Source organism: Centropristis striata, chromosome 14 (genome assembly GCF_030273125.1).
Source record: "Centropristis striata isolate RG_2023a ecotype Rhode Island chromosome 14, C.striata_1.0, whole genome shotgun sequence".
Classification (NCBI taxonomy): Eukaryota; Metazoa; Chordata; class Actinopteri; order Perciformes; family Serranidae; genus Centropristis; species Centropristis striata.
The window spans coordinates 35,115,460-35,137,971 of record NC_081530.1 but is presented as its reverse complement, the minus strand read 5'-3'; the positions used below and the strand labels follow the sequence as shown (position 1 = coordinate 35,137,971).

Here is a 22,512-nt window from a genome sequence, read left to right as displayed (position 1 = left end):
AGATGTGGGGGGGCGAGGTTGTGGATAGCCTTGAAAGTTACCAGGAGGACTTTGTATTGAATCCAGAACTGAACCGGGAGCCAGTGGAGCTGTTGGAGGACAGGGGTGATGTGGTGGATAGAGGCGGTTCTTGTGTTGATGCGGGCAGCTGAATTCTGGACCAGTTGAAGTTTGTGGAGTGATTTGTGAGGGAGGCCAAAGAGGAGAGAGTTGCAGTAATCCAGACGGGAAGTGACGGTAAGGGAGGGGCGGAGGCGATTGATGTTTCGTAGATGGAAGTTGGCTGACCGGGTAATGTTGTTGATATGGGATTGAAAGGATAGTGTGCTGTCAAGGATGACACCCAGACACTTAACCTGGGGGGAGGGTGAAACGGAAGAGTTGTCAATGTTGAGGGAAAAGCTGTCGGTTTTGGATAGAGTGGATTTTGTGCCAATGAGGAGAACCTCTGTTTTATCACTGTTTTATTTAAGGAAGTTTGAGGTGAACCAGGTTCTTATTTCAGACATGCAATTGGTGAGGGAGGTGTGCGGAAGAGAGGACGAGGGTTTAGTGGTGAGGTAGAGCTGGGTGTCATCCGCATAGCAGTGGAAGTGAATGTTAAATTTGCGGAAGATATTGCAGAGGGGAAGGAGGTAGATGATGAAGAGGAGGGGCCCCAGGACGGAGCCCTGGGGAACACCTGAGGTGACGGAGGAAGGGATTTCTGGCCTAAATTAAAACATTGCATGCCTATCCTCGTACCACAAACTGAAGAAGGGACAACTTTCAGGCAACTATGGTAAACCAAGGATGTTTTTATTTAATTGCTGCTATAAAACACGCTCAATAAACAAATAAACAACAAATTTCACCCCCTTCCCAACAAGAGATCACAACAAAAGGATTCCTAAGATCATCTAGTTTCATACCAATATGTGATGATCTTCTCTGTAGCCTTCAAACTGAACCGCCACACCCTCCAAAAGGTCCAAGGGGTTAATAAAAAGGCTTTCATTGCCACTGATGAGGACCTTTTACTAAGAATTTACAGCAGACTGAGTTTTGCTAGTTTACTTCCAATCACCACTGTCATCAGTCTCAGGTTCAGGAGAATCTCCAGTCTTCTCATCAGTCTCTGGACCATCTGGATCAGAGTTCCTGGCTGCTTCTGGTCTTCCACAGTCCTCTCCATCAGCTTCTGTTTGCATCTCTTCATGTGGGCTGCTGGCTGGAGGCTCTGCCTCTTTGTTCTCCTTAGTTTGATGAAACTTTGAGGACGAGCGGCCAGCACATTTATGTTTTTTGACATTTGACATCCAGGCAAATCTTTTGCGACAAATATGGCAACTAAAAGCTTTCTTTCCTGTGTGAATTATTTTGTGTGACTTTAGATGCCCACTTCCACTGAAACCTTTACTACAAACTGAGGAGGTGAAAGGTTACTCTCCTGTGTGGAGTCTCATGTGTTTCTTTAAACTTTCCCCACGGGTAAAAGATTTACCACACACTGAGCAGCTGAAAGGTTTCTCTCCTGTGTGAATTCTGATGTGGTGCTTTAAACCAGCCCTCTGTGAAAAAGATTTCTGACAAACTGAGCAGCTAAATGGTTTCTCTCCTGTGTGGCATCTCATATGTATCTGTAAATGCGCACTATATGTAAAAGATTTACCACACACTGAGCAGCTGAAAAGTTTCTCTCCTGTGTGGAGTCTCATGTGTGACTTTAAAGTTCCACTCTGTGAAAATGTTTTCGTACAAACTGAGCAGCTGAAAGATTTCTCTCCTGCATGAGAAACCATGTGTCTCTTCATATTGCTTTTGTAGCTAAATCCTTTCCCACACTCAGAGCAGCTAAATTGTTTCTCACCAGCACTAAATCTGGAATCTCTGAAAGGGCCGCCATCTTTTTTCAAACAGTTCAAACCTGACTGAGGTTCTCTGGTGTCCTTCCAATCAGCACTGTCATCAGTCTCAGGTTCAGAAGAGTCTGTAGGCTCGTCACCAGTATCAAGTTGTAAATGTGGATCTGGATCAGAGTTCCTGTCTGGTTCTGGTCCTCCACAGTCCTCTCCATCAGCTTCTGTTTCCATCTGTTCAGTTTGTGTTTGATGAAGCTGTGAGGACTGAGGTTTCTCTTCATCTTCTTCACTCTTCACAGCGACAGGAGTGAATGTGAACTTGGTGATATCAGCCTCCTCCAGCCCCTGAAGCTGCTCTCCCTCCTGACTGGTCCAAGGTTCCTCCGGTTCCTCTTTAATGTGTGGGGGCTCTGGTTCCTTCTGGTCCTGGTCCTGGTCCAGACTGCAGCTCCTCTCCTGCTGCTCAGAGGGAAAATCTTCTTCACCCACCGACAGCTGCTGGACGTCTGCAGGAAACACAGAAACACACAGTGAGGAAAAATACACAGTCTGTGTATTAATCTCTGTTTAACACAGATTGTTGAAACTGTAGCTCTCAAAATGCTTTGGGAATATTAACAGGAACCATAACTTAACTTACAAACCTGCTCTGTGTAACTGAAGTAAGTTAACTAAACCGCTTTACAGCATTGTTATCTACAGTAACCAATGTAACTGCAGGTTTGTTACACACTGTAGCTATGTTACATACAGTAATTCTACTGTAACTCTACTTTAACTGCAACTATGTTTCACAGAGTAACTACTGTGACTGAAGGTATGTTAGATACTGTTACCCTTCTGGAAATGGCGCCAAGTATTTTATATAAAGTAACTTTACTGTAACTATGTTACATACAGTAACTTTACTGTAACTGCAGCTATGTTGCATACAATAATTCTAATGTAACTCTACTGGAACTCAACTATAACTGCGGCTATGTTACACAGTCAGTACGTTTGCATGACACTTGAAAAAAATAATAATTATTGCCTAAATCTGACTGTAACTTGACAACTGAAGTGCATGTAAATGTGTTAGTCCGACTGATGTCGGAGTTCTCGAACTCCGATTAGGACACCCAGATAATGCGTTTGGAATTGGATTTTTTCGCCATTATGTATGACAAGACAATGCATTGGCTGATCGCATTAGCCGGTCAAAGTAGCCGGTTGCAGTAGCCAGTCGCATTAGCCAATCACATAAGCAGGTCACATTAGCTGGTCACATTCGCAGGTCACATCAGGCGGTCACATTAGCCAGTCAGTAGCGACGGCGCAAAGTGTTGGACTTAGGTCAATCAGAAAGGGCGCCATATTAACCCGCTGAAATGATGCGTTCTCCATCAGCTTCTGATTTCATCTGTTCAGTTTGTGTTTGATGAAGCTGTGAGGACTGAGGTTTCTCTTCATCTTCTTCACTCTTCACAGGGACAGGAGTGAATGTGAACTTGGTGATATCAGCCTCCTCCAGCCCCTGAAGCTGCTCTCCCTGCTGACTGGTCCAAGGTTCCTCCTGTTCCTCTTTAATGTGTGGGGGCTCTGGCTCCTCCTGGTCCTGGTCCAGACTGCAGCTCCTCTCCTGCTGCTCAGAGGGAAACTCTTCTTCACTCACCGACAGCTGCTGAACGTCTGCAGGAAACACAGAAACACACAGTGAGGAAAAATACACAGTCTGTGTATTCATCGCTGTTTGACACAGATTGTTCAAACTACAGTTCCCAAAATGCTTTGGGAATACAACAAGAACCATAACTTAACTTACAAACTGCTCTGTGATAGTGAAGTAAAGTAACTAACCTGCTCTGTGTAACTGAAGTAAAGTAACTAACCTGCTCTGTGTAACTGAAGTAATGTAACTAACCTGCTCTGTGTAAGTGAAGCTGAGGGTTGAAAACAGTGTCCAGTAGTTTCTGTTGTCGCTCGTTCTTCTCTTTTGAACGACAAAGTTCCTCCTCGTACTCTGCTATCGTTATTTCAAACAGCCCAAATATCTCTTCAGCAGCCGCAGTCAGTCGCTGCTCCACCAGCGCTCTCACCGTTTGGACTTTAGACATTTTTCACACAGTGACACCAACTTTTTCTCTACACAAACTCGCAATCACTCTGACTAGCGGTGTGGTGCAAACCAGCTAGCATGCTAAGCTAACTTGAACGTGTTTATAGTCTACCTGGAGATGAGTCAGAGGTAAAACATCCAGAAAGAATGGAAGTACATTTACTGTAACTGTAACTAAATTGATGCATGAAGTATCTCTACTGTAACTGTAACTACAACGTTACATACAGTAACTCTACTGTAACTGCACTATAACTGAAGAATCTGTATGGATTATAGATAGACTGTGGACTATGGGGACACACTGCTTTTCTTATAGTAGTAAGAGGCTTTCTAGCCAATTTCAAGCCGAAGCTCCGAACAAAAACTGGTCCCCACAAGGTTAGCTCCGCAGCATGAGTTACCATGGTGACCGAGACAGATTAAAAGAGAACCACCTTGGAGACACTGAAAACCAGAGATAAACCTCAGGTTACCTCACTGACCCTCAAATCCTGCTTTGTAGTACAGGCCTCTGAAATCACATAACAGGCATAGATGGTTTAGGGATTTCTGTTCTAAATTAAAACATTGCATGCCTATCTTCGTACCACAAACTGAAGAAGGGGGTTCAGGAGAATCTCCAGTCTTCTCATCAGTATCTGGTCCATCTGGATCAGAGATCTTGGCTGCTTCTGGTCTTCCAGAGTCCTCTCTATCAGCTTCTGTTTGCATCTCTTCATGTGGGCTGCTGGCTGGAGGCTCTGCCTCTTTGTTCTCCTCAGCTTGAAACTTTGAGGACGAGTGGCCAGCACATTTATGATTTTTGACTTGTGAACTCCAGTTAAATCCTTTGCGACAAGTATGGCAACTGAAAGGTTTCTCTCCTGGGTGGCATCTCATATGTATCTGTAAATGCGCACTTTGTGTAAAAGTTTTATGACAAACTGAGCAGCTCAAAAGTTTCTCTCTTATGTGGACTCTCATGTGTGACTTTAAATTTCCACTCTGTGCAAAAGTTTTCTTACAAACTGAGCAGCTGTATGGTCTCTCTCCTGTGTGGAGATACACATGTTTCTTTAAATGTGCACTTTGTTGAAAAGATTTAAGACAAAATGAGCAGCTGAAAAGTTTCTCTCCTGTGTGGAGTTTCATGTGTTTCTTTAAAGTATCACTCCGTGTAAAAGTTTTCTTACAAACTGAGCAGCTGAAAGGTTTCTCTCCTGTGTGGAGTCTCATGTGTCTCTTCAGATAGCTCTTGGAGCCAAATCTTTTCCCACACTCAGAGCAGCTAAATCGTTTCTCACCAGCACTAAATCTGGAATCTCTGACAGGGTAGCCATCTTTTTTCAAACAGTTCAAACCTGACTGAGGTTCTCTGGTCTCCTTCCAATCACCACTGTCATCAGTCTCAGGTTCAGAAGAGTCTGCAGGCTCGTCAGCAGTATCAGGTTGTAAATGTGGCTCTGGATCCTGGCCCTGGTCCAGACTGCAGCTCCTCTCCTGCTGCTCAGAGGGAAACTCTTCTTCACCCACCGACAGCTGCTGAACGTCTGCAGGAAACACAGAAACACAGAGTGAGGAAAAATACACTATCTGTCAGAAACACAGTTTGCTCTCAATCAAACAGTCACTCTGACTAGCGCCGCGGTACTAACCAGCTAGCATGCTAAGCTAACTTGAACGTGTTTATAGTCAACCAAGAGATGAGTCAGAGGTAAAACATCCAGAAAGAAAAGGTGAACAGCACAAAGTCCATTCAGACAGGTTTATCCGGACACACAGAGGCTCTGACGGATCACAACACAAACTTTCTCACACAAAGAAAGTGACTCCGCTGTTTCTACGGATGTTAGACGGCATATCGCTGAAAGAGCAATATCCGGTTCCGCTGCAACTTAGTGGGCAACCCTCAAAATAAACGTCTGTCAGCCATCCTCTGGAATTTAATCATTAAAAGGAGACATTTTGTTTTGAAATGGTTATGACTAAAGTGTTTGTGTTGTTTTTTGAAACCTTATGGATTTCTGTGATTCAAATTTACACACTTTTTTTCTTTTTGCTTTTACGTTTACAGATTATAACGATAAATATAGTATCTCTACTGCAACTTTAACTAAAACGATACATACAGTACATTTACTGTAACTGTAACTAAATTGATGCATGAAGTATCTCGACTGTAACTGCGTCTACAATTTATCAAACGAGCATGAGTCAGAAAGTGAGCGTAAAGTGGCGTAACATAATTTCTACGCAAGCCTCGGCATTTATCAAGTTGGACGTGAGCGGACGGTACGATCAGATCTCAAGTCTGCTCTCAGCTCGTGTACGCAAATTTGAGTCAGCGTGAAGTCCACACGTCTGAGTCGGAGAATTGATCTTAGAGTATAGTATTGATCCTGGAGCTGATAAAACTCTGGTGTTTTGATTTTTAATGGTGACAAAGCAAAACATGTTTAGACTACATAATTTATCATTAAAACATAATCCAAAAATAAATACACCCTGCAATCGTGAAATTCTTTAAACAGAATACCAGCCGAGGATATTAAATGTTGTTGTCTTCTGCTGTTTGCTGTTATTATTATTATTATTATTGTTATTATTATTATTATTATTATTATCCTGCTGGACACCGGAACGTCAGCGTCTCCTTCACCAGCGTTGCTGCCCGAATAGAAACATTTCCAATCATCGCTGCCACACGGTCCTCTCACCAGGACATCATTATTAGTAAATGTAAAGAGGTGAATACTATATCTCCATCATAATAATAGCAATATTCGGATATTATATAGATTATTGGGCTTTATATATCACGATGTAATTACTCAAACGTCGCCGGGAGTTTAATAGTCCGCTACTCTGCTGACAGCACCACTGATTTCCTTCTTTTTCACTTTTTTGCTGCCAAACAAAACTAGTTTGTTGTGTTGCAGCTGTTGGACGTCAGCGTTTCACTTTCTGTCTCTGAGAAATTCCTCTTCTTTTAGAATTAAAACTTACTTTAAAACATTGTTTACCTCCTTCAACCAAAAAGCTGAAAACTTCTAAGTCCGTGCTCCAAATGTAAAATATTCACTGAACTTGTTTGAGTTTATAACTATAAAGTACTTTTATTTCATAAACCTCCGTCGCTGCGTTTTTCTTTAATATGTCTATATTGCCCCTTTTGTTAATTGTAACGGTGCACTTTGCTAAAAAAGCTGACTTTAGAGGGTGAAAAAATCCTCTTTTTGGCCGTATTGCGCCCTTTGGTGTCGTAAACTCTGAAGGCCAGTCTTCTGAATCGGGTATATATTAGGGCGTGGTATTTAAATTACGCATGTTTCGAGCCGCCACATTTATCAACAGCCGATCATTCTTACGCTGTGATTGGCGTGATACGATCGTTTGATAAATCACACGTGGACCCTGTCGTAAGACGAAATATACACTCGGATCTGCGCTCGTTTCTAAGCTCGCTTGATAAATGAGGGCCAATAACTCTACTGTAACTATAAATATTATACATACAGTAAATCTGCTGTAACTTTAACTGCAATGGTACATACAGTAACTCTACTGAAACAGCAACTCTACTGTAACTATAAGTATTATACAGTACAAACAATCAATCTGCTGTAACTGTAAATACAACATTACATACAGTAACACCACTGTAACTGTAGCTGGAACGATACATACAGTAACTCTACTGTAACTGCATGGCTCCTTCTGGTGAGATTAATGTAACTGAAGAATCTGTATGGATTAAAGATAGACTGTGTACTATGGGGACACACTGTTTTTTTAAAGTAGCAAGAGGCTTTCTAGCCAATTTCAAGCCGAAGCTCCGAACAAAAACTGGTCCCCACAAGGTTAGCTCCGTAGCATGAGTTACCATGGTGACCGAGACAGATTAAAAGAGAAACACCTTGGAGATACTGATAACCAGGGTTAAACCTCAGGTTACCTCGCTGACCCTCAAATCCTGCTTCGTAGTACAGGCCTCTGAAATCACATAACAGGCATAGATGGTTTAGGGATTTCTGTCCTAAATTAAAACATTGCATGCCTATCCTCGTACCAGAAACTGAAGAAGGGGGTTCAGGAGAATCTCCAGTCTTCTCATCAGTATCTGGTCCATCTGGATCAGAGATCTTGGCTGCTTCTGGTCTTCCAGAGTCCTCTTTATCAGCTTCTGTTTGCATCTCTTCATGTGGGCTGCTGGCTGGAGGCTCTGCCTCTTTGTTCTCCTCAGCTTGAAACTTTGAGGAGTAGTGGCCAGCACATTTATGATTTTTGACATGTGACATCCAGGCAAATCTTTTGCTACAAACTGAGCAGCTGAAAGGTTTCTCTCCTGTGTGGAGTCTCATGTGTTTCTTTAAATTTCCACTCTGTGTAAAAGTTATATGACAAACTGAGCAACTGAAAAGTTTCTCTCCTGTGTGGAGTCTCATGTGTTTCTTTAAATTTCCACTCTGTGCAAAAGTTTTCTTACAAACTGAGCAGCTGTACGGTTTCTCTCCTGTGTGGAGATACACATGTTTCTTTAAATGTGCACTTTGTTTAAAAGATTTATGACAAAATGAGCAGCTGAAAAGATTCTCTCCTGTGTGGAGTCTCATGTGTTTCTTTAAAGTATCACTCCGTGTAAAAGTTTTCTTACAAATTGAGCAGCTGAAAGGTTTCTCTCCTGTGTGAAGTCTCATGTGTGCCTTTAAATTTCCTCTCTGTACAAAAGTTTTCTTACAAACTGAGCAGCTGAAAGGTTTCTCTCCAGCATGAGAAACCATGTGTCTCTTCATATTGCTTCTGTTGCTAAATATTTTCCCACACTCAGAGCAGCTTAATTGTTTCTCACCAGCACTATATCTGGAATCTCTGACAGGACCACCATCTTTTTTCAAACAGTTAAAACCTGACTGAGGTTCTCTGGTCTCCTTCCAATCAGCACTGTCATCAGTCTCAGGTTCAGAAGAGTCTGCAGGCTCTTTGTCAGTATCAGGTTGTAAATGTGGCTCTGGATCAGAGTTCCTGTCTGGTTCTGGTCCTCCACAGTCCTCTCCATCAGCTTCTGTTTCCATCTGTTCAGTCTGTGTTTGATGAAGCTGTGAGGACTGAGGTTTCTCTTCATCTTCTTCAATCTTCACAGGGACAGGAGTGAATGTAAACTTGGTGATATCAGCCTCCTCCAGCCCCTGAAGCTGCTCTCCCTGCTGACTGGTCCAAGGTTCCTCCTGTTCCTCTTTAATGTGTGGGGGCTCTGGCTCCTCCTGGTCCAGACTGCAGCTCCTCTCCTGCTGCTCAGAGGGAAACTCTTCTTCGCTCACCGACAGCTGCTGAATGTCTGCAGGAAACACAGAAACACACAGTGAGGAAAAATACACAGTCAGTGTATTCATCGCTGTTTTGACACAGAATGTTCAAACTACAACAAGAACCATAACTTAACTTACAAACTCCTCTGTGTAACTGAAGTAAAGTAACAAACCTGCTCTGTGTAAGTGAAGTAAAGTAACTAACCTGCTCTGTGTAACTAAAGTAAAGTAACTAACTTGCTCTGTGTAACTGAAGTAAAGTAACTAACCTGCTCTGTGTAAGTGAAGCTGAGGGTTGAAAACAGCGTCCAGTAGTTTCTGTTGTCGCTCGTTCTTCTCTTTTGAACGATGAAGTTCCTCCTTACACTCCGCTATCGTTCTTGCAAACGGCCCAAATATCTCTTCAGCAGCCGCAGTCAGTCGCTGCTCCACCAGCGCTCTCACCGTTTGGACTTGTGGATCTGGATCAGAGTTCCTGTCTGGTTCTGGTTCTCCACAGTCCTCTCCATCAGCTTCTGTTTCCATCTGTTCTGTTTGTGTTTGATGAAGCTGTGAGGACTGAGGTTTCTCTTCATCTTCTTCACTCTTCACAGCGACAGGAGTGAATGTGAACTTGGTGATATCAGCCTCCTCCAGCCCCTGAAGCTGCTCTCCCTCCAGACTGGTCCGAGGTTCCTCCTGTTTCTCTTTAATGTGTGGGGGCTCTGGCTCCTCCTGGTCCTGGTCCTGGTCCAGACTGCAGCTCCTCTCCTGCTGCTCAGAGGGAAACTCTTCTTTTACCACCAAAACCTGCTGGGCGTCTGTAGAGAAGGGTAAACACACACAGAGAGGTTTGGGATTGAGATTAGATTAAGATTAATTACTTTATTAATCCCACAATGGGGATATTCAACCTCAGCATCTAACCCATCCTTTTTTTTACACACAAGTTAGCACACCATGCAAGGAGCAGTGGGCAGCACATTACTGCACCTGGGGAACCAGCGACTCTCCAGTTACAAGTCCGATTCCCAACCTCTGGGCCACGGACTGCTTTGCATGGAATGCGTCTCACTGTTCACCACATGGTGGTGCAGGTAAAAACCAATCAATTACTTTGTCAAAGACACCTTCTGGAGCTAGATGGAGAAGTTTGTGTTTGCAAGCCATTAAACGGACGGACTGGACTGCTGAAATCATCAGAAATTCTCATATATATATTTAATAACATATTTAATTGTCTACAGCTATTGTTGACTTTAGATTCCTGCTCTAATGTAGCTGATCATCACAGGTTGCAGCAGCACTGCTATTAAAAGTTGAGTTGTGTCTGTATGAAATGAGCTCTGTGTAAATATGAGAATTTCAGATGATTTCAGCGGTCCAGTCCGTCCGTTTACTGGCTTGAAACCATAATCGTCTCTTTTTAGCTTCAAAGGGAGTCTTTGACAAAGTAATCAATAAGAATGAAAGGCAGTTTTTTTTCTATTCCTGTTTTGACATCCAACCACACAGCCAGACATCATTACCCCCCGAAACTCTTCTGTTTCCCTCTTTTTTCTTATTGTTTTCATAGATTGGTTATTGATAGGAGCTGTTTCTGCAGATTTAAAGTAACATTTACAAACATAGAAGCAGTTCTTCTGTCCGTGACACACACATATCCTGACTTTTAAATCAAATAACCTGCTCTGTGTAACTGAAGTAAAGTAACTAACCTGCTCCGTGTAACTGAAGTAAAGTAACTAACCTGCTCTGTGTAACTGAAGTAAAGTAACTAACCTGCTCTGTGTAACTGAAGTAAAGTAACTAACCTGCTCCGTGTAACTGAAGTAAAGTAACTAACCTGCTCTGTGTAACTGAATCTGAGGGTTGAAAACAGCGTCCAGTAGTTTCTGTTGTCGCTCGTTCTTCTCTTTTGAACGACAAAGTTGCTCCTCGTACTCTGCTATCGTTCTTTCAAACAGCCCAAATATCTCTTCAGCAGCCGCAGTCAGTCGCTGCTCCACCAGCGCTCTCACCGTTTGGACTTTAGACATTTCTCACACAGTGACACCAACTTTTTCTCCACACAAACTCCATCAGAAACACAGTTTGCTCTCCATTAAACAGTCACTCTGACTAGCGCTGCAGTGCTAACCAGCTAGCATGCTAAGCTAACTTGAATGAGTTTGTAGTCTACCGGGAGATGAGTCAGAGGTAAAACATCCAGAAAGAAAAGGTGAACAGCACAAAGTCCATTCAGACAGGTTTATCCGGACACACAGAGGCTCTGACGGATCACAACACAAACTTTCTCACGAACAATAAAGAAACTGCTACGAGCTGCCGTCTTGATTAAACAGCGTGAAGTTAGCCGCAGTGAAGACGACAGCTTCCGGGGCATAGGAGTTGCTGGGTTTCAATTTCAATAAAAGTCCGAAACTTCCAGCCACAATATGGTCATAATAATAATAATAATAATAATAATGATGATAATAATAATAATAATAATAATAATAATAATAATAATAATAATAATAATAATAATAATAATTCAGAAAGTATTAAGAGCACTTCACCCTTTTCACATTTACTACTGTTGCAGCTAAAAATAATTTAAATAAGGCATTTAACCAGCGGTTAAAAACCAACAATAGCCAATCAGGATAAAGCAAAAAAACATAGCATTCTGTTTTAAAGGAATTATACAGTATTTCATATGCAAGTGAACATCATACTGATTAACAATATTGTGAAGTATTAATGTCTGCTACCTTATTTTACAGGAGAGTCATTTCAACTCTAAATGTCCAGAGAACTTTTCAGTGAGAAACAACAACCTCACACATCAGCTGACTGCTACAACGATACATACATTAACTCTACTGTAACTGCAGCGATAACGATTCATGCATGATCATTTATTTAGTCGTTTAGGTGTTCAGTAGGAGATGGTTCAAAGATCAGATCCCTTTTTTCAGATTCCTGTCCATTCCTAATGCAAGCCACAATAGCAGTGTATGTCCGAGTACTTCTGGATGTGGCAGGACTCAGAGTTGTATTTGAAGTCTGCTGTATACAGTGTTCAGTTGCTCATCTGGAGGAAACTGACATTATGTGAGAATCCTGTTCTTTGATTTTTCAAGCGCATTCAACACCATCCAACCCAACATACTCAAAAACAAGCTCACAGAGGTGGGAGTGGATCTTCCTTTATCTCCTGGATCACTGATTACCTGACAGGAAGGCCACAGTATCTCAGGTTGGGGAACTGTGTTTCTGGGACATCAATGAGCATTACAGGGGCTCCACAAGGCACTGTTCTGGCTCCATTCATGTTCACACTGTATACAGCAGACTTCAAATACAACTCTGAGTCCTGCCACATCCAGAAGTACTCCGACAACACTGCTATTGTGGCGTGTATCAGGAATGGACAGGAATCTGAATATAGGGATCTGATAAAAGCCTTCAGTGACTGGAGTCACAAGAACTATCTCCGACTGAACACCTCAAAGACTAAGGAAATGATCATAGATTTCAGCAGACTCAAGCCCCTCCTTCAGCCAGTGAATGCCTGTGGGATGGACATGGAGGTGGTGCCAAGTTATAAGTTTCTAGGTGTTTACCTGGGTAATAAGTTGGACTGGTCCCTAAGTACAGACGCTCTCTACAAAAAGGGGCAGAGCCTCCTCTTTTTCTTCTCTTAGCTCAGATCTCTGGACATGTGTAGCAAGATGCTGCAGATGTTTTATCAGTCTGTGGTGGTAGTGTGTTGTTTTATGCTGCAGTCTGCTGGGGAGGCAGCATCACACACAGAGATGATCAGACTGGTCTAAAGAGCTGGTTCTGGTCTAAAGAGCTGGTTCTGGTCTACAGAGCTGGTTCTGGTCTAAAGAGCTGGTTCTGGTCTACAGAGCTGGTTCTGTGGTTGGAGCCAGGTTGGACACACTGGAGGAGGTGGTGGAGAGATGACCTGCCAACATGTTGGAGGCCATCCTGAAATATCCAGATCATCTGCTACACAAAACCTTTATGGACCAAAAAAACAGCAGTGGACTCCTCTCTCTCTTTGTTGCAGGACGGAGAGATTTAAAAGATCCTTCTCTCCTACAGCCATCAGGCTGTCTCATTCTAACAGAGATTCTACCAGACTAACTGAATTTCCCCTTGGGGATGAATAAAGTAATTTTGATTTGATTGATTTGATTTGGTAACTCTAATGTAACTGTATCTCTACTGTAACTGTAGCTACAACTGTACATACAGTAACTCTACTTTAACTGCATGGTTCCGTTTGGTGACATTACAATGTTACGACTCAAATGATATGAATTTATATCTAGTTCTCACCGCTGAGACTCTGTATGGATCATAGATTGACTGTTGACTAGTGTGAGACACTGTTTTAAAAGTAGTTAGAGGCTTTCTAGTCAATTTCAAGCCGAAGCTCAGAACAAAACCTGCTGAGTTACCATGGTGACCTAGCCAGGTTAAAAGAGAACCACCTTGGAGATACTGATAACCAGGGTTAAACCTCAGGTTACCTCACTGACCCTGAAATCCAGCTTCGTAGTACAGGGCTCTGAAATCACATAACAGGGATAGCTGGTTTAGGGATTTCTGCCCTAAATTAAAACATAGCATGTCTATTCTTGAACCACAGACTGAAGAAGGGACAACTTTCAGGCAACTTTTGTAAACCAAGAATGTTTTTATTTTGTTTTGCTGTTAAAAAAAATGAAGTTGTAATTGTTACACTTCTACAATCAAATATTGAATTAAAATATCAGTTTGTGAACTTTTGTTTTGTAAAACAAAAACATTAAACAACAAGGAAATTAATATCATATCACATCATGGAAAAGAAAGTATTGTTTAATTATATTGTGATTGTAGGTACATTTTCATACATACAGAATAAATATTTATAAAAGTTACTACAAGCTTTGTCGCATTTAAAAAAGACTTGAAAATCTTTCTTGAGCCATTCAAAAAGACTGAAAAACGAGTATACTAACAAAAAAGATTTGTATATTTTCATACAATTTCATTTTTAATATATTATTAATTTATTTGTTTTTGTTAGTTTATTTTATTTTTCTTGTCTCACCTAAAATTGCTGCTATAAAACACGCTCAATAAACAATAAACAACAAATTTCACCCCCTTCCCAACAAGAGATCACAACATATTTTGTACAAAAGGATTCCTAAGATCATCTAATTTCATACCAATATGTGATGATCTTCTCTGTAGCCTTCAAACTGAACCGCCACACCCTCCAAAATGTCCAAGGGGTTAATAAAAAGGCTTTCATTGTCACTGATGAGGACCTTTTATTAAGAAATTACAGCAGATTGAGTTTTCCTAGTTGAATCCCCAGTCTTCTAATCAGTCTCTGGACCAACTGGATCTGAGTTCCTGGCTATTTCTGGTCTTCCACAGACCTCCCCATTAGCTTCTGTTTACATCTCTTTATGTGGGCTGACATCCAGGCAAAATTTTTTTCTTTTGCTACAAATATGGCAAAAGAAAGCTTTATCTCCTGTGTGAATTATTTTGTGTGACTTTAGATGCCCACTTCCACTGAAACCTTAACCACAAACTGAGAAGGTGAAAGGTTACTCTCCTGTGTGGAGTCTCATGTGTTTCTTTAAACTATCCCCACGGGTAAAAGATTTACCACACACTGAGCAGCTGAAAGGTTTCTCTCCTGTGTGAACTCTGATGTGTAGCTTTAAACCAGCCCTCTGTGAAAAAGCTTTCTGACAAACTGAGCAGCTGAAAGGTTTCTCTCCTGTGTGGCATCTCATATGTATCTGTAAATGCGCACTTTGTGTAAAAGCTTTACCACACACTGAGCATCTGAAAAGATTCTCTCCTGTGTGGAGTCTCATATGTGACTTTAAAGTTCCACTCTGTGAAAAATTTTTCTTACACATTGAGCAGCTGAAAGGTCTCTCTCCTGTATGAGAAACTATGTGTCTCTTCAGTTCGCACATGAAGCCAAATCTTTTCCCACACTCAGAGCAGCTAAATTGTTTCTCACCAGCACTAAATCTGGAATCTCTGACAGGGCCGCCATCTTTTTTCAAACAGTTCAAACCTGATTGAGGTTCTCTGGTCTCCTTCCAATCAGCACTGTCATCAGTCTCAGGTTCAGAAGAGTCTGCAGGCTCGTCACCAGTATCAGGTTGTAAATGTGGATCTGGATCAGAGTTCCTGTCTGGTTCTGGTCCTCCACAGTCCTCTCCATCAGCTTCCATTTCCATCTGTTCAGTTTGTGTTTGATGAAGCTGTGAAGACTGAGGTTTCTCTTCATCTTCTTCACTCTTCACAGGGACAGGAGTGAATGTGAACTTGGTGATATCAGCCTCCTCCAGCCCCTGAAACTGTTCTCCCTCCCGACTGGTCCAAGGTTCCTCCTGTTCCTCTTTAATGTATGGGGGCTCTGGCTCCTCCTGGTCCTGGTCTTGGTCCAGACTGCAGCTCCTCTTCTGCTGCTCAGAGGGAAACTCTTCTTCACCCACCGACAGCTGCTGAACGTCTGCAGGAAACACAGAAACACAGAGTGAGGAAAAATACACAGTCTGTGTATTCATCGCTGTTTGACACAGAATGTTCAAACTACAGTTCCCAAAATGCTTTGGGAATACAACAAGAACCATAACTTAACTCACAAACTGCTCTGTGTAGGTGAAGTAAAGTAACAAACCTGCTCTGTGTAACTAAAGTAAAGTAACTAACTTGCACTGTGTAACTGAAGTAGAGTAACTAACCTGCTCCGTGTAACTGAAGTAAAGTAACTAACCTGCTCTGTGTAACTGAAGTAAAGTAACTAACCTGCTCTGTGTAACTGAATCTGAGGGTTGAAAACAGCGTCCAGTAGTTTCTGTTGTCGCTCGTTCTTCTCTTTTGAACGACTAAGTTCCTCCTCGTACTCTGCTATCGTTCTTTCAAACAGCCCAAATATCTCTTCAGCAGCCGCAGTCAGTCGCTGCTCCACCAGCGCTCTCACTGTGTGGACTTTAGACATTTTTCACACAGTGACACCAACTTTTTCTCCACACAAACTCTAACTAGCGCCACGGTGCTAACCAGCTAGCATGCTAAGCTAGTTGTTTGTAGTCTACCGGGAGATGAGTCAGAGGTAAAACATCCAGAAAGAAAAGATGAACAGCACAAAGTCCATTCAGACAGGTTCATCCGGACACAGAGAGCCTCTGTGACAGAGGCTCTGACGGATCACAACACAAACTTTCTCACACAAAGAAAGTGACTCCGCTGTTTCTACAGACATTAGATGGCATATCGCTGAAAGAGCAACATCTGGTTCCACTGTAACTTGGTGGGCAACCTTCAAAATAAACGTTGGTTGGCCATCCTCTGGAACCTAGCCAGGATAAAAGAGAACCACCTTGGAGATACTGATAACCAGGGTTAAACCTCAGGTTACCTCACTGACCCTCAAATCCTGCTTCGTAGTACAGGCCTCTGATTTCACATAACAGGGATAGCTGGTTTAGGGATTGGCCTAAATTAAAACATAGCATGTCTATCCTCTTACCACAAACTGAAGAAGGGGGTTCAGGAAAATCTCCAGTCTTCTCATCAGTATCTGGTTCATGTGGATCTGAGTTCCTCGCTGCTTCTGGTCTTCCACAGTCCTCTCCATCAGCTTCTGTTAGCATCTCTTTATGTGGGCTGCTGGCTGGAGGCTCTGCCTCTTTGTTCTCCTCAGTTTGAAACTTTGAGGACAAGCGACCAGCACATTTATGTTTTTTGACTTGTGAACTCCAGTTAAATCCTTTGCGACAAATATGACAACTGAAAGGTTTCTCTCCTGTGTGGCATCTCATGTGTATATGTAAATGCGCACTTTGTGTAAAAGATTTAGCACACACTGAGCAGCTGAAAAGTTTTTCTCCTGTGTGGAGTCTCATGTGTGACTTTAAAGTTCCACTCTGTGAAAATGTTTTCTTACAAACTGAGCAGCTGAAAGGTTTCTCTCCTGTGTGGAATCTCATGTGTGACTTCAGATCCCAACTACGACTGCAACCTTTACCACACACTGAGCAGCTGAAAGGTTTCTCTCCAGTGTGAATTCTCATGTGTGACTTCAGATCCCAACTACGACTGAAACCTTTACCACACACTGAGCAGCTGAAAGGTTTCTCTCCTGTGTGAATTCTCATGTGTGACTTCAGATCCCAACTATTACTGAAATCTTTACCACACACTGAGCAGCTGAAAGGTTTCTCTCCTGTGTGAACTCTGATGTGTAGCTTTAAAGTTCCACTTTCTGTAAAAGATTTCTTACAAATTGAGCAGCTGAAAGGTTTCTCTCCTGTGTGAATTCTCATGTGGGTCTTCAGATACCCACGACGACTGTAACATTTACCACACACCGAGCAGCTGAAAGGTTTCTCTCCTGTATGCGAAAACATGTGTCTCTTCAGATTGCGCTTGGAGCCAAATCTTTTCCCACACTCAGAGCAGCTAAATCGTTTCTCACCAGCACTAAATCTGGAATCTCTGACAGGACCACCATCAATTTTCAAGCAGTTCAAACCTGACTGAGGTTCTCTGGTCTCCTCCCAATCAGCGCTGTCATCAGTCTCAGGTTCAGAAAAGTCTGCAGGCTCTTCATCAGTATCAGGTTGTAAATGTGGCTCTGGATCAGAGTTCCTGTCTGGTTCTGGTCCTCCACAGTCCCCTCCATCAGCTTCTGTTTCCATCTGTTCAGTTTGTGTGTGATGAAGCTGTGAGGACTGAGGTTTCTCTTCATCTTCTTCACTTTTCACAGGGACAGAAGTGAATGTGAACTTGGTGATATCAGCCTCCTCCAGCCCCTGAAGCTGCTCTCCCTCCTGACTGGTCGAAGGCTCCTCCGGTTCCTCTTTAATGTGTGGGGGCTCTGGCTCCTCCTGGTCCTGGTTCAGACTACAGCTCCTCTCCTGCTGCTCAGAGGGAAACTCTTCTTCGCTCACCGACAGCTGCTGAACGTCTGCAGGAAACACAGAAACACAGAGTGAGGAAAAATACAGTCTGTGTATTCATCTCTGTTTGAAACAGATCATTGAAACTACAGTTCCCAAAATGCTTTGGGAATATCAACAGGAACCATAACTTAACTTACAAACCTGCTCTGTGTAACTGAAGCTTATTACGTAACCTGCTCTCCAGCAATGTGACACACAGTAACTAATGTAACTGCAGGTATTTTACATACAAAAGTAACTAACCTGCTCTGTGTAACTGAAGTAATAATAATAATTATTATTATTATTATTATTTTTATCGATAGAGCAATTTTTAAAACACATGTTACAAAGTGCTTTACAAAGACGAGTTATAAACAAGCATGAAACAACAAATAAAAATAATGTTAGAGAACGACAGTTCTGTGCAATTAAAAGACATACTGTAACTGCAGCTACAACTATGCATACAGTATCTCTACTGTAAATGCAGCTACAACGAACATACAATAACTCTACTGTAACTATAAATATGATAATACGGTAAATCTGCTGCTACCTTAACGACAAGGGTACATACAGTAACTCTACAATCACTGTAGCTGGAACGGTACATACAGTAACTCTACTGTAACTGCACGGCTCCATTTGGTGATACTAATGTAACGTTACGAATCAACACATCTAAATTTATATCTTATTCTCACCACTGAGAATCTGTATGGATCATCGATTGACTGTTGACTATAGGGACAAACTATCTTTTTAAGTAGTTAGAGGCTTTCTAGCCAATTTCAAGCCGAAGCACAGAACAAAACCTGGTCCCCACAAGGTTAGCTCCGTAGCATGAGTAACCATGGTGACCTAAACGGATAAGAAGAGAACCACCTTGGTGATACTGAAAACCCAGGGTTAAACCCCAGGTTACCTCACTGACCCTCAAATCCAGCTTCGTAGTACAGGCCTCTAAAATCATAAACAGGGATAGCTGGTTTAGAGATTTCTGTCCTAAATGAAAACATAGCATGTCTATCCTCATACCACAAACTGAAGAAGGGGGTTCAAGAGAATCTCCAGTCTTCTCATCAGTATCTGGTCCATCTGGATCAGAGTTCCCGGCTGCTTCTGCTCTTCCACAGTCCTCTCCATCAGCTTCTGTTTTCATCTCTTCATGTGGGCTGCTGGCTGGAGGCTCTGTCTCTTTGTTCTCCTCAGTTTGAAACTTTGAGGACGAACAGCCAGCACATTTATGTCTTTTGACATGTGAACTCCGTGTAAATCCTTTGCTACAAATATGGCAACTGAAAGGTTTCTCTCCTGCGTGAATTCTCATGTGTGTCTTCAGATACCCACTACGACTGTAACATTTATCACAAACTGAGCAGCTGAAAGGTTTCTCTCCTGTATGAGAAACCATGTGTCTCTTCAGAACGTGCTTGTAGCCAAATCTTTTCTCACACTCAGAGCAGCTAAATCGTTTCTCACCAGCACTAAATCTGGAATCTCTGACAGGGTAGCCATCTTTTTTCAAACAGTTCAAACCTGACTGAGGTTCTCTGGTCTCCTTCCAATCAGCACTGTCATCAGTCTCAGTTTCAGAAGAGTCTGCAGGCTCGTCACCAGTATCTGGTTGTAAATGTGGCTCTGGATCAGAGTTCCTGTCTGGTTCTGGTCCTCCACAGTCCTCTCCATCAGCTTCTGTTTCCATCTGTTCAGTTTGTGTTTGATGAAGCTGTGAGGACTGAGGTTTCTCTTCATCTTCTTCACTCTTCACAGGGACAGGAGTGAATGTAAGTCCTTTAATCTGCTCTCCCTCCTGACTGGTCCAAGGTTCCTCCTGTTCCTCTTTAATGTGTGGGGGTGCTGGCTCCTCCTGGTCCTGGTCCTGGTCCTGGTCCAGACTGCAGCTCCTCTCCTGCTGCTCAGAGGGAAACTCTTCTTCACGCACCGAGAGCTGCTGGACGTCTGCAGGAAACACAGAAACACAAATTGAGGAACAGTACAGTCTGTGTATTCATCTCTGTTTGACACAGATTGTTGAAACTACAGATCCCAAAATGCTTTCGGAATATCAACATGAACCATAACTTAACTTACAAACCTGCTCTGTGTAACTGAAGTGAAGTAACTAACCTGCTCTGTGTAACTGAAGTAGAGTAACTAACCTGCTCCGTGTAACTGAAGCAAAGTAACTGACCTGCTCTGTGTAACTGAAGTAAAGTAACTAACCTGCTCCGTGTAACTGAAGTAAAGTAACTAACCTGCTCTGTGTAACTGAAGTAAAGTAACTAACCTGCTCCGTGTAACTGAAGTAAAGTAACTAACCTGCTCTGTGTAACTGAAGTAAAGTAACTAACCTGCTCTGTGTAACTGAAGTAAAGTAACTGACCTGCTCTGTGTGAGTGAATCTTAGGGTTGAAAACAGCGTCCAGTAGTTTCTGTTGTCGCTTGTTCTTCTCTTTTGAACGACAAAGTTGCTCCTCGTACTCTGCTATCGTTCTTTCAAACAGCCCAAATATCTCTTCAGCAGCCGCAGTCAGTCGCTGCTCCACCAGCGCTCTCACCGTTTGGACTTTAGACATTTTTCACACAGTGACACCAACTTTTTCTCCACACAAACTCCGTCAGAAACACAGTTTGCTCTCCATCAAACAGTCACTCTGACTAGCGCCGTGGTGCTAACCAGCTAGCATGCTAAGCTAACTTGAACGTGTTTGTAGTCTACCGGGAGATGAGTCAGAGGTAAAACATCCAGAAAGAAAAGGTGAACAGCACAAAGTCCATTCAGACAGGTTTATCCGGACACACAGAGGCTCTGACGGATCACAACACGAACTTTCTCACGAACAATAAAGAAACTGCTACGAGCTGCCGTCTTGATTAAACAGCGTGAAGTTAGCCGCAGTAAAGACGACAGCTTCCGGGGCATAGGAGACGATGGGTTTCAAAATAAAAGGCCGACATTTCTGAAATGACAGACTTCCTCTGGGAAACACAAAGGAAGATAAATTATTCAAATAGACTCAAAATATTTCTCAAGGTTGTTGTTTGTGATGGTTCCAGCCACAATATGGGTCATAGTAATAATAATAATAATAATAATAATAATAATTCAGAAAGTATTAAGAGCACTTCCCTCTTTTCACATTTACTAAAGATAACATTCTGTTTTGAAGGAATTATACAGTATTTCATATGCAAGTACGACACATGCAGTATCTCTAATGTAATTGTAACTGCAATGATACATACAGTATCTCTACTGTAACTAAAGCTAGAACTCTACATAGAATAAATAAACTATAACTGTAGCTACAACAATACATATAGTATCGATACATAAAGTATCTCAACAGTAATTGTAACTACAATGATGTATACAGTATTTCTACTGTAACTGTAGCTACATACAGTAACTCTATTTTTGGTGACATTATTGTAACGTTACAACTAAACACATTTGAATTCATATCTAATTCTCTCTCTGTATGGAGCATAGATTGACTGTTGACTCGTGTGAGACACTGTTTTAAAAATAGTTACGTAGAGGTTTTCTAGCCAATTTCAAGTCGAAGCTCAGAACAAAACCTGGTTCCGACCAGGTTAGCTCCGCAGCATGAGTTACCATGGTGACCTAGCCAGGTTAAAAGAGAACCACCTTGGAGATACTGATAACCAGGGTTAAACCTCAGGTTACCTCACTGACCCTCATATCCAGCTTTGTAGTACAGGGCTCTGAAATCACAGAACAGTTGGTTTAGGGATTTCTGTCCTAAATCAATACATAGCATGCCTATCCTCGTACCACAGACTGGAGAAAGGACACTCTCTGACACAAAGAATATTTATTTGCATAGAATCATTGAAAAACAAAGCTCCAGAACATGCTAACAGAGGACATAGAGCAGATTTGAACCTGAAATTAACATGCCATCTGGACATTAAGAGGCTGATTAAACACAAAAAAACTGAAACTAAGGTCAAATGTAAACCTTGAATTGCAGTTTTGGTGAAAACATGAGCTGAACTGTTCAACTCTTTACAAACCATCATGAGGCAGAAGTTAAACAGACAATATTTCAGCCTAACCTGTACAGCAAACTAAAGAATGGACACTTTCTGACACAGAGTAAACGTTTGTATAGAATCATTGAATAACAAAGCACCAGAATGTGCTAACAGAGGACAGAGTCCATAGAGGCTGATTAAACAGAACGCTGAAAGTAACAAACAACTGTGATGAGGACCTTTTCACTGAATTTACAGCAGACCGAGTTCTGCTAGTTTACTTCCCATCACCACTGTCAACAGTCTCAGGTTCAGGAGAATCTCCAGTATCC

At 42.1% G+C, this 22,512-nt stretch overlaps 1 protein-coding gene across 1 annotated transcript; it reads right to left on the bottom strand.

Moving 5' to 3' along the window:
- Positions 1 to 884: 884 nt before the first annotated feature.
- LOC131984930 (zinc finger protein Xfin-like) lies at positions 885 to 21,024 on the bottom strand. Its single transcript, XM_059349895.1, has 7 exons — positions 20,562 to 21,024; positions 19,214 to 20,137; positions 17,260 to 18,198; positions 7,991 to 9,313; positions 4,530 to 5,471; positions 3,204 to 3,512; positions 885 to 2,347 (listed from the first exon to the last, which is right to left on the bottom strand). Exons 1-7 carry the CDS (start codon positions 20,752 to 20,754, stop codon positions 1,422 to 1,424), a joined length of 5,556 nt encoding a protein of 1,851 aa, XP_059205878.1. The 5' UTR covers positions 20,755 to 21,024; the 3' UTR covers positions 885 to 1,421.
- Positions 21,025 to 22,512: the final 1,488 nt, after the last annotated feature.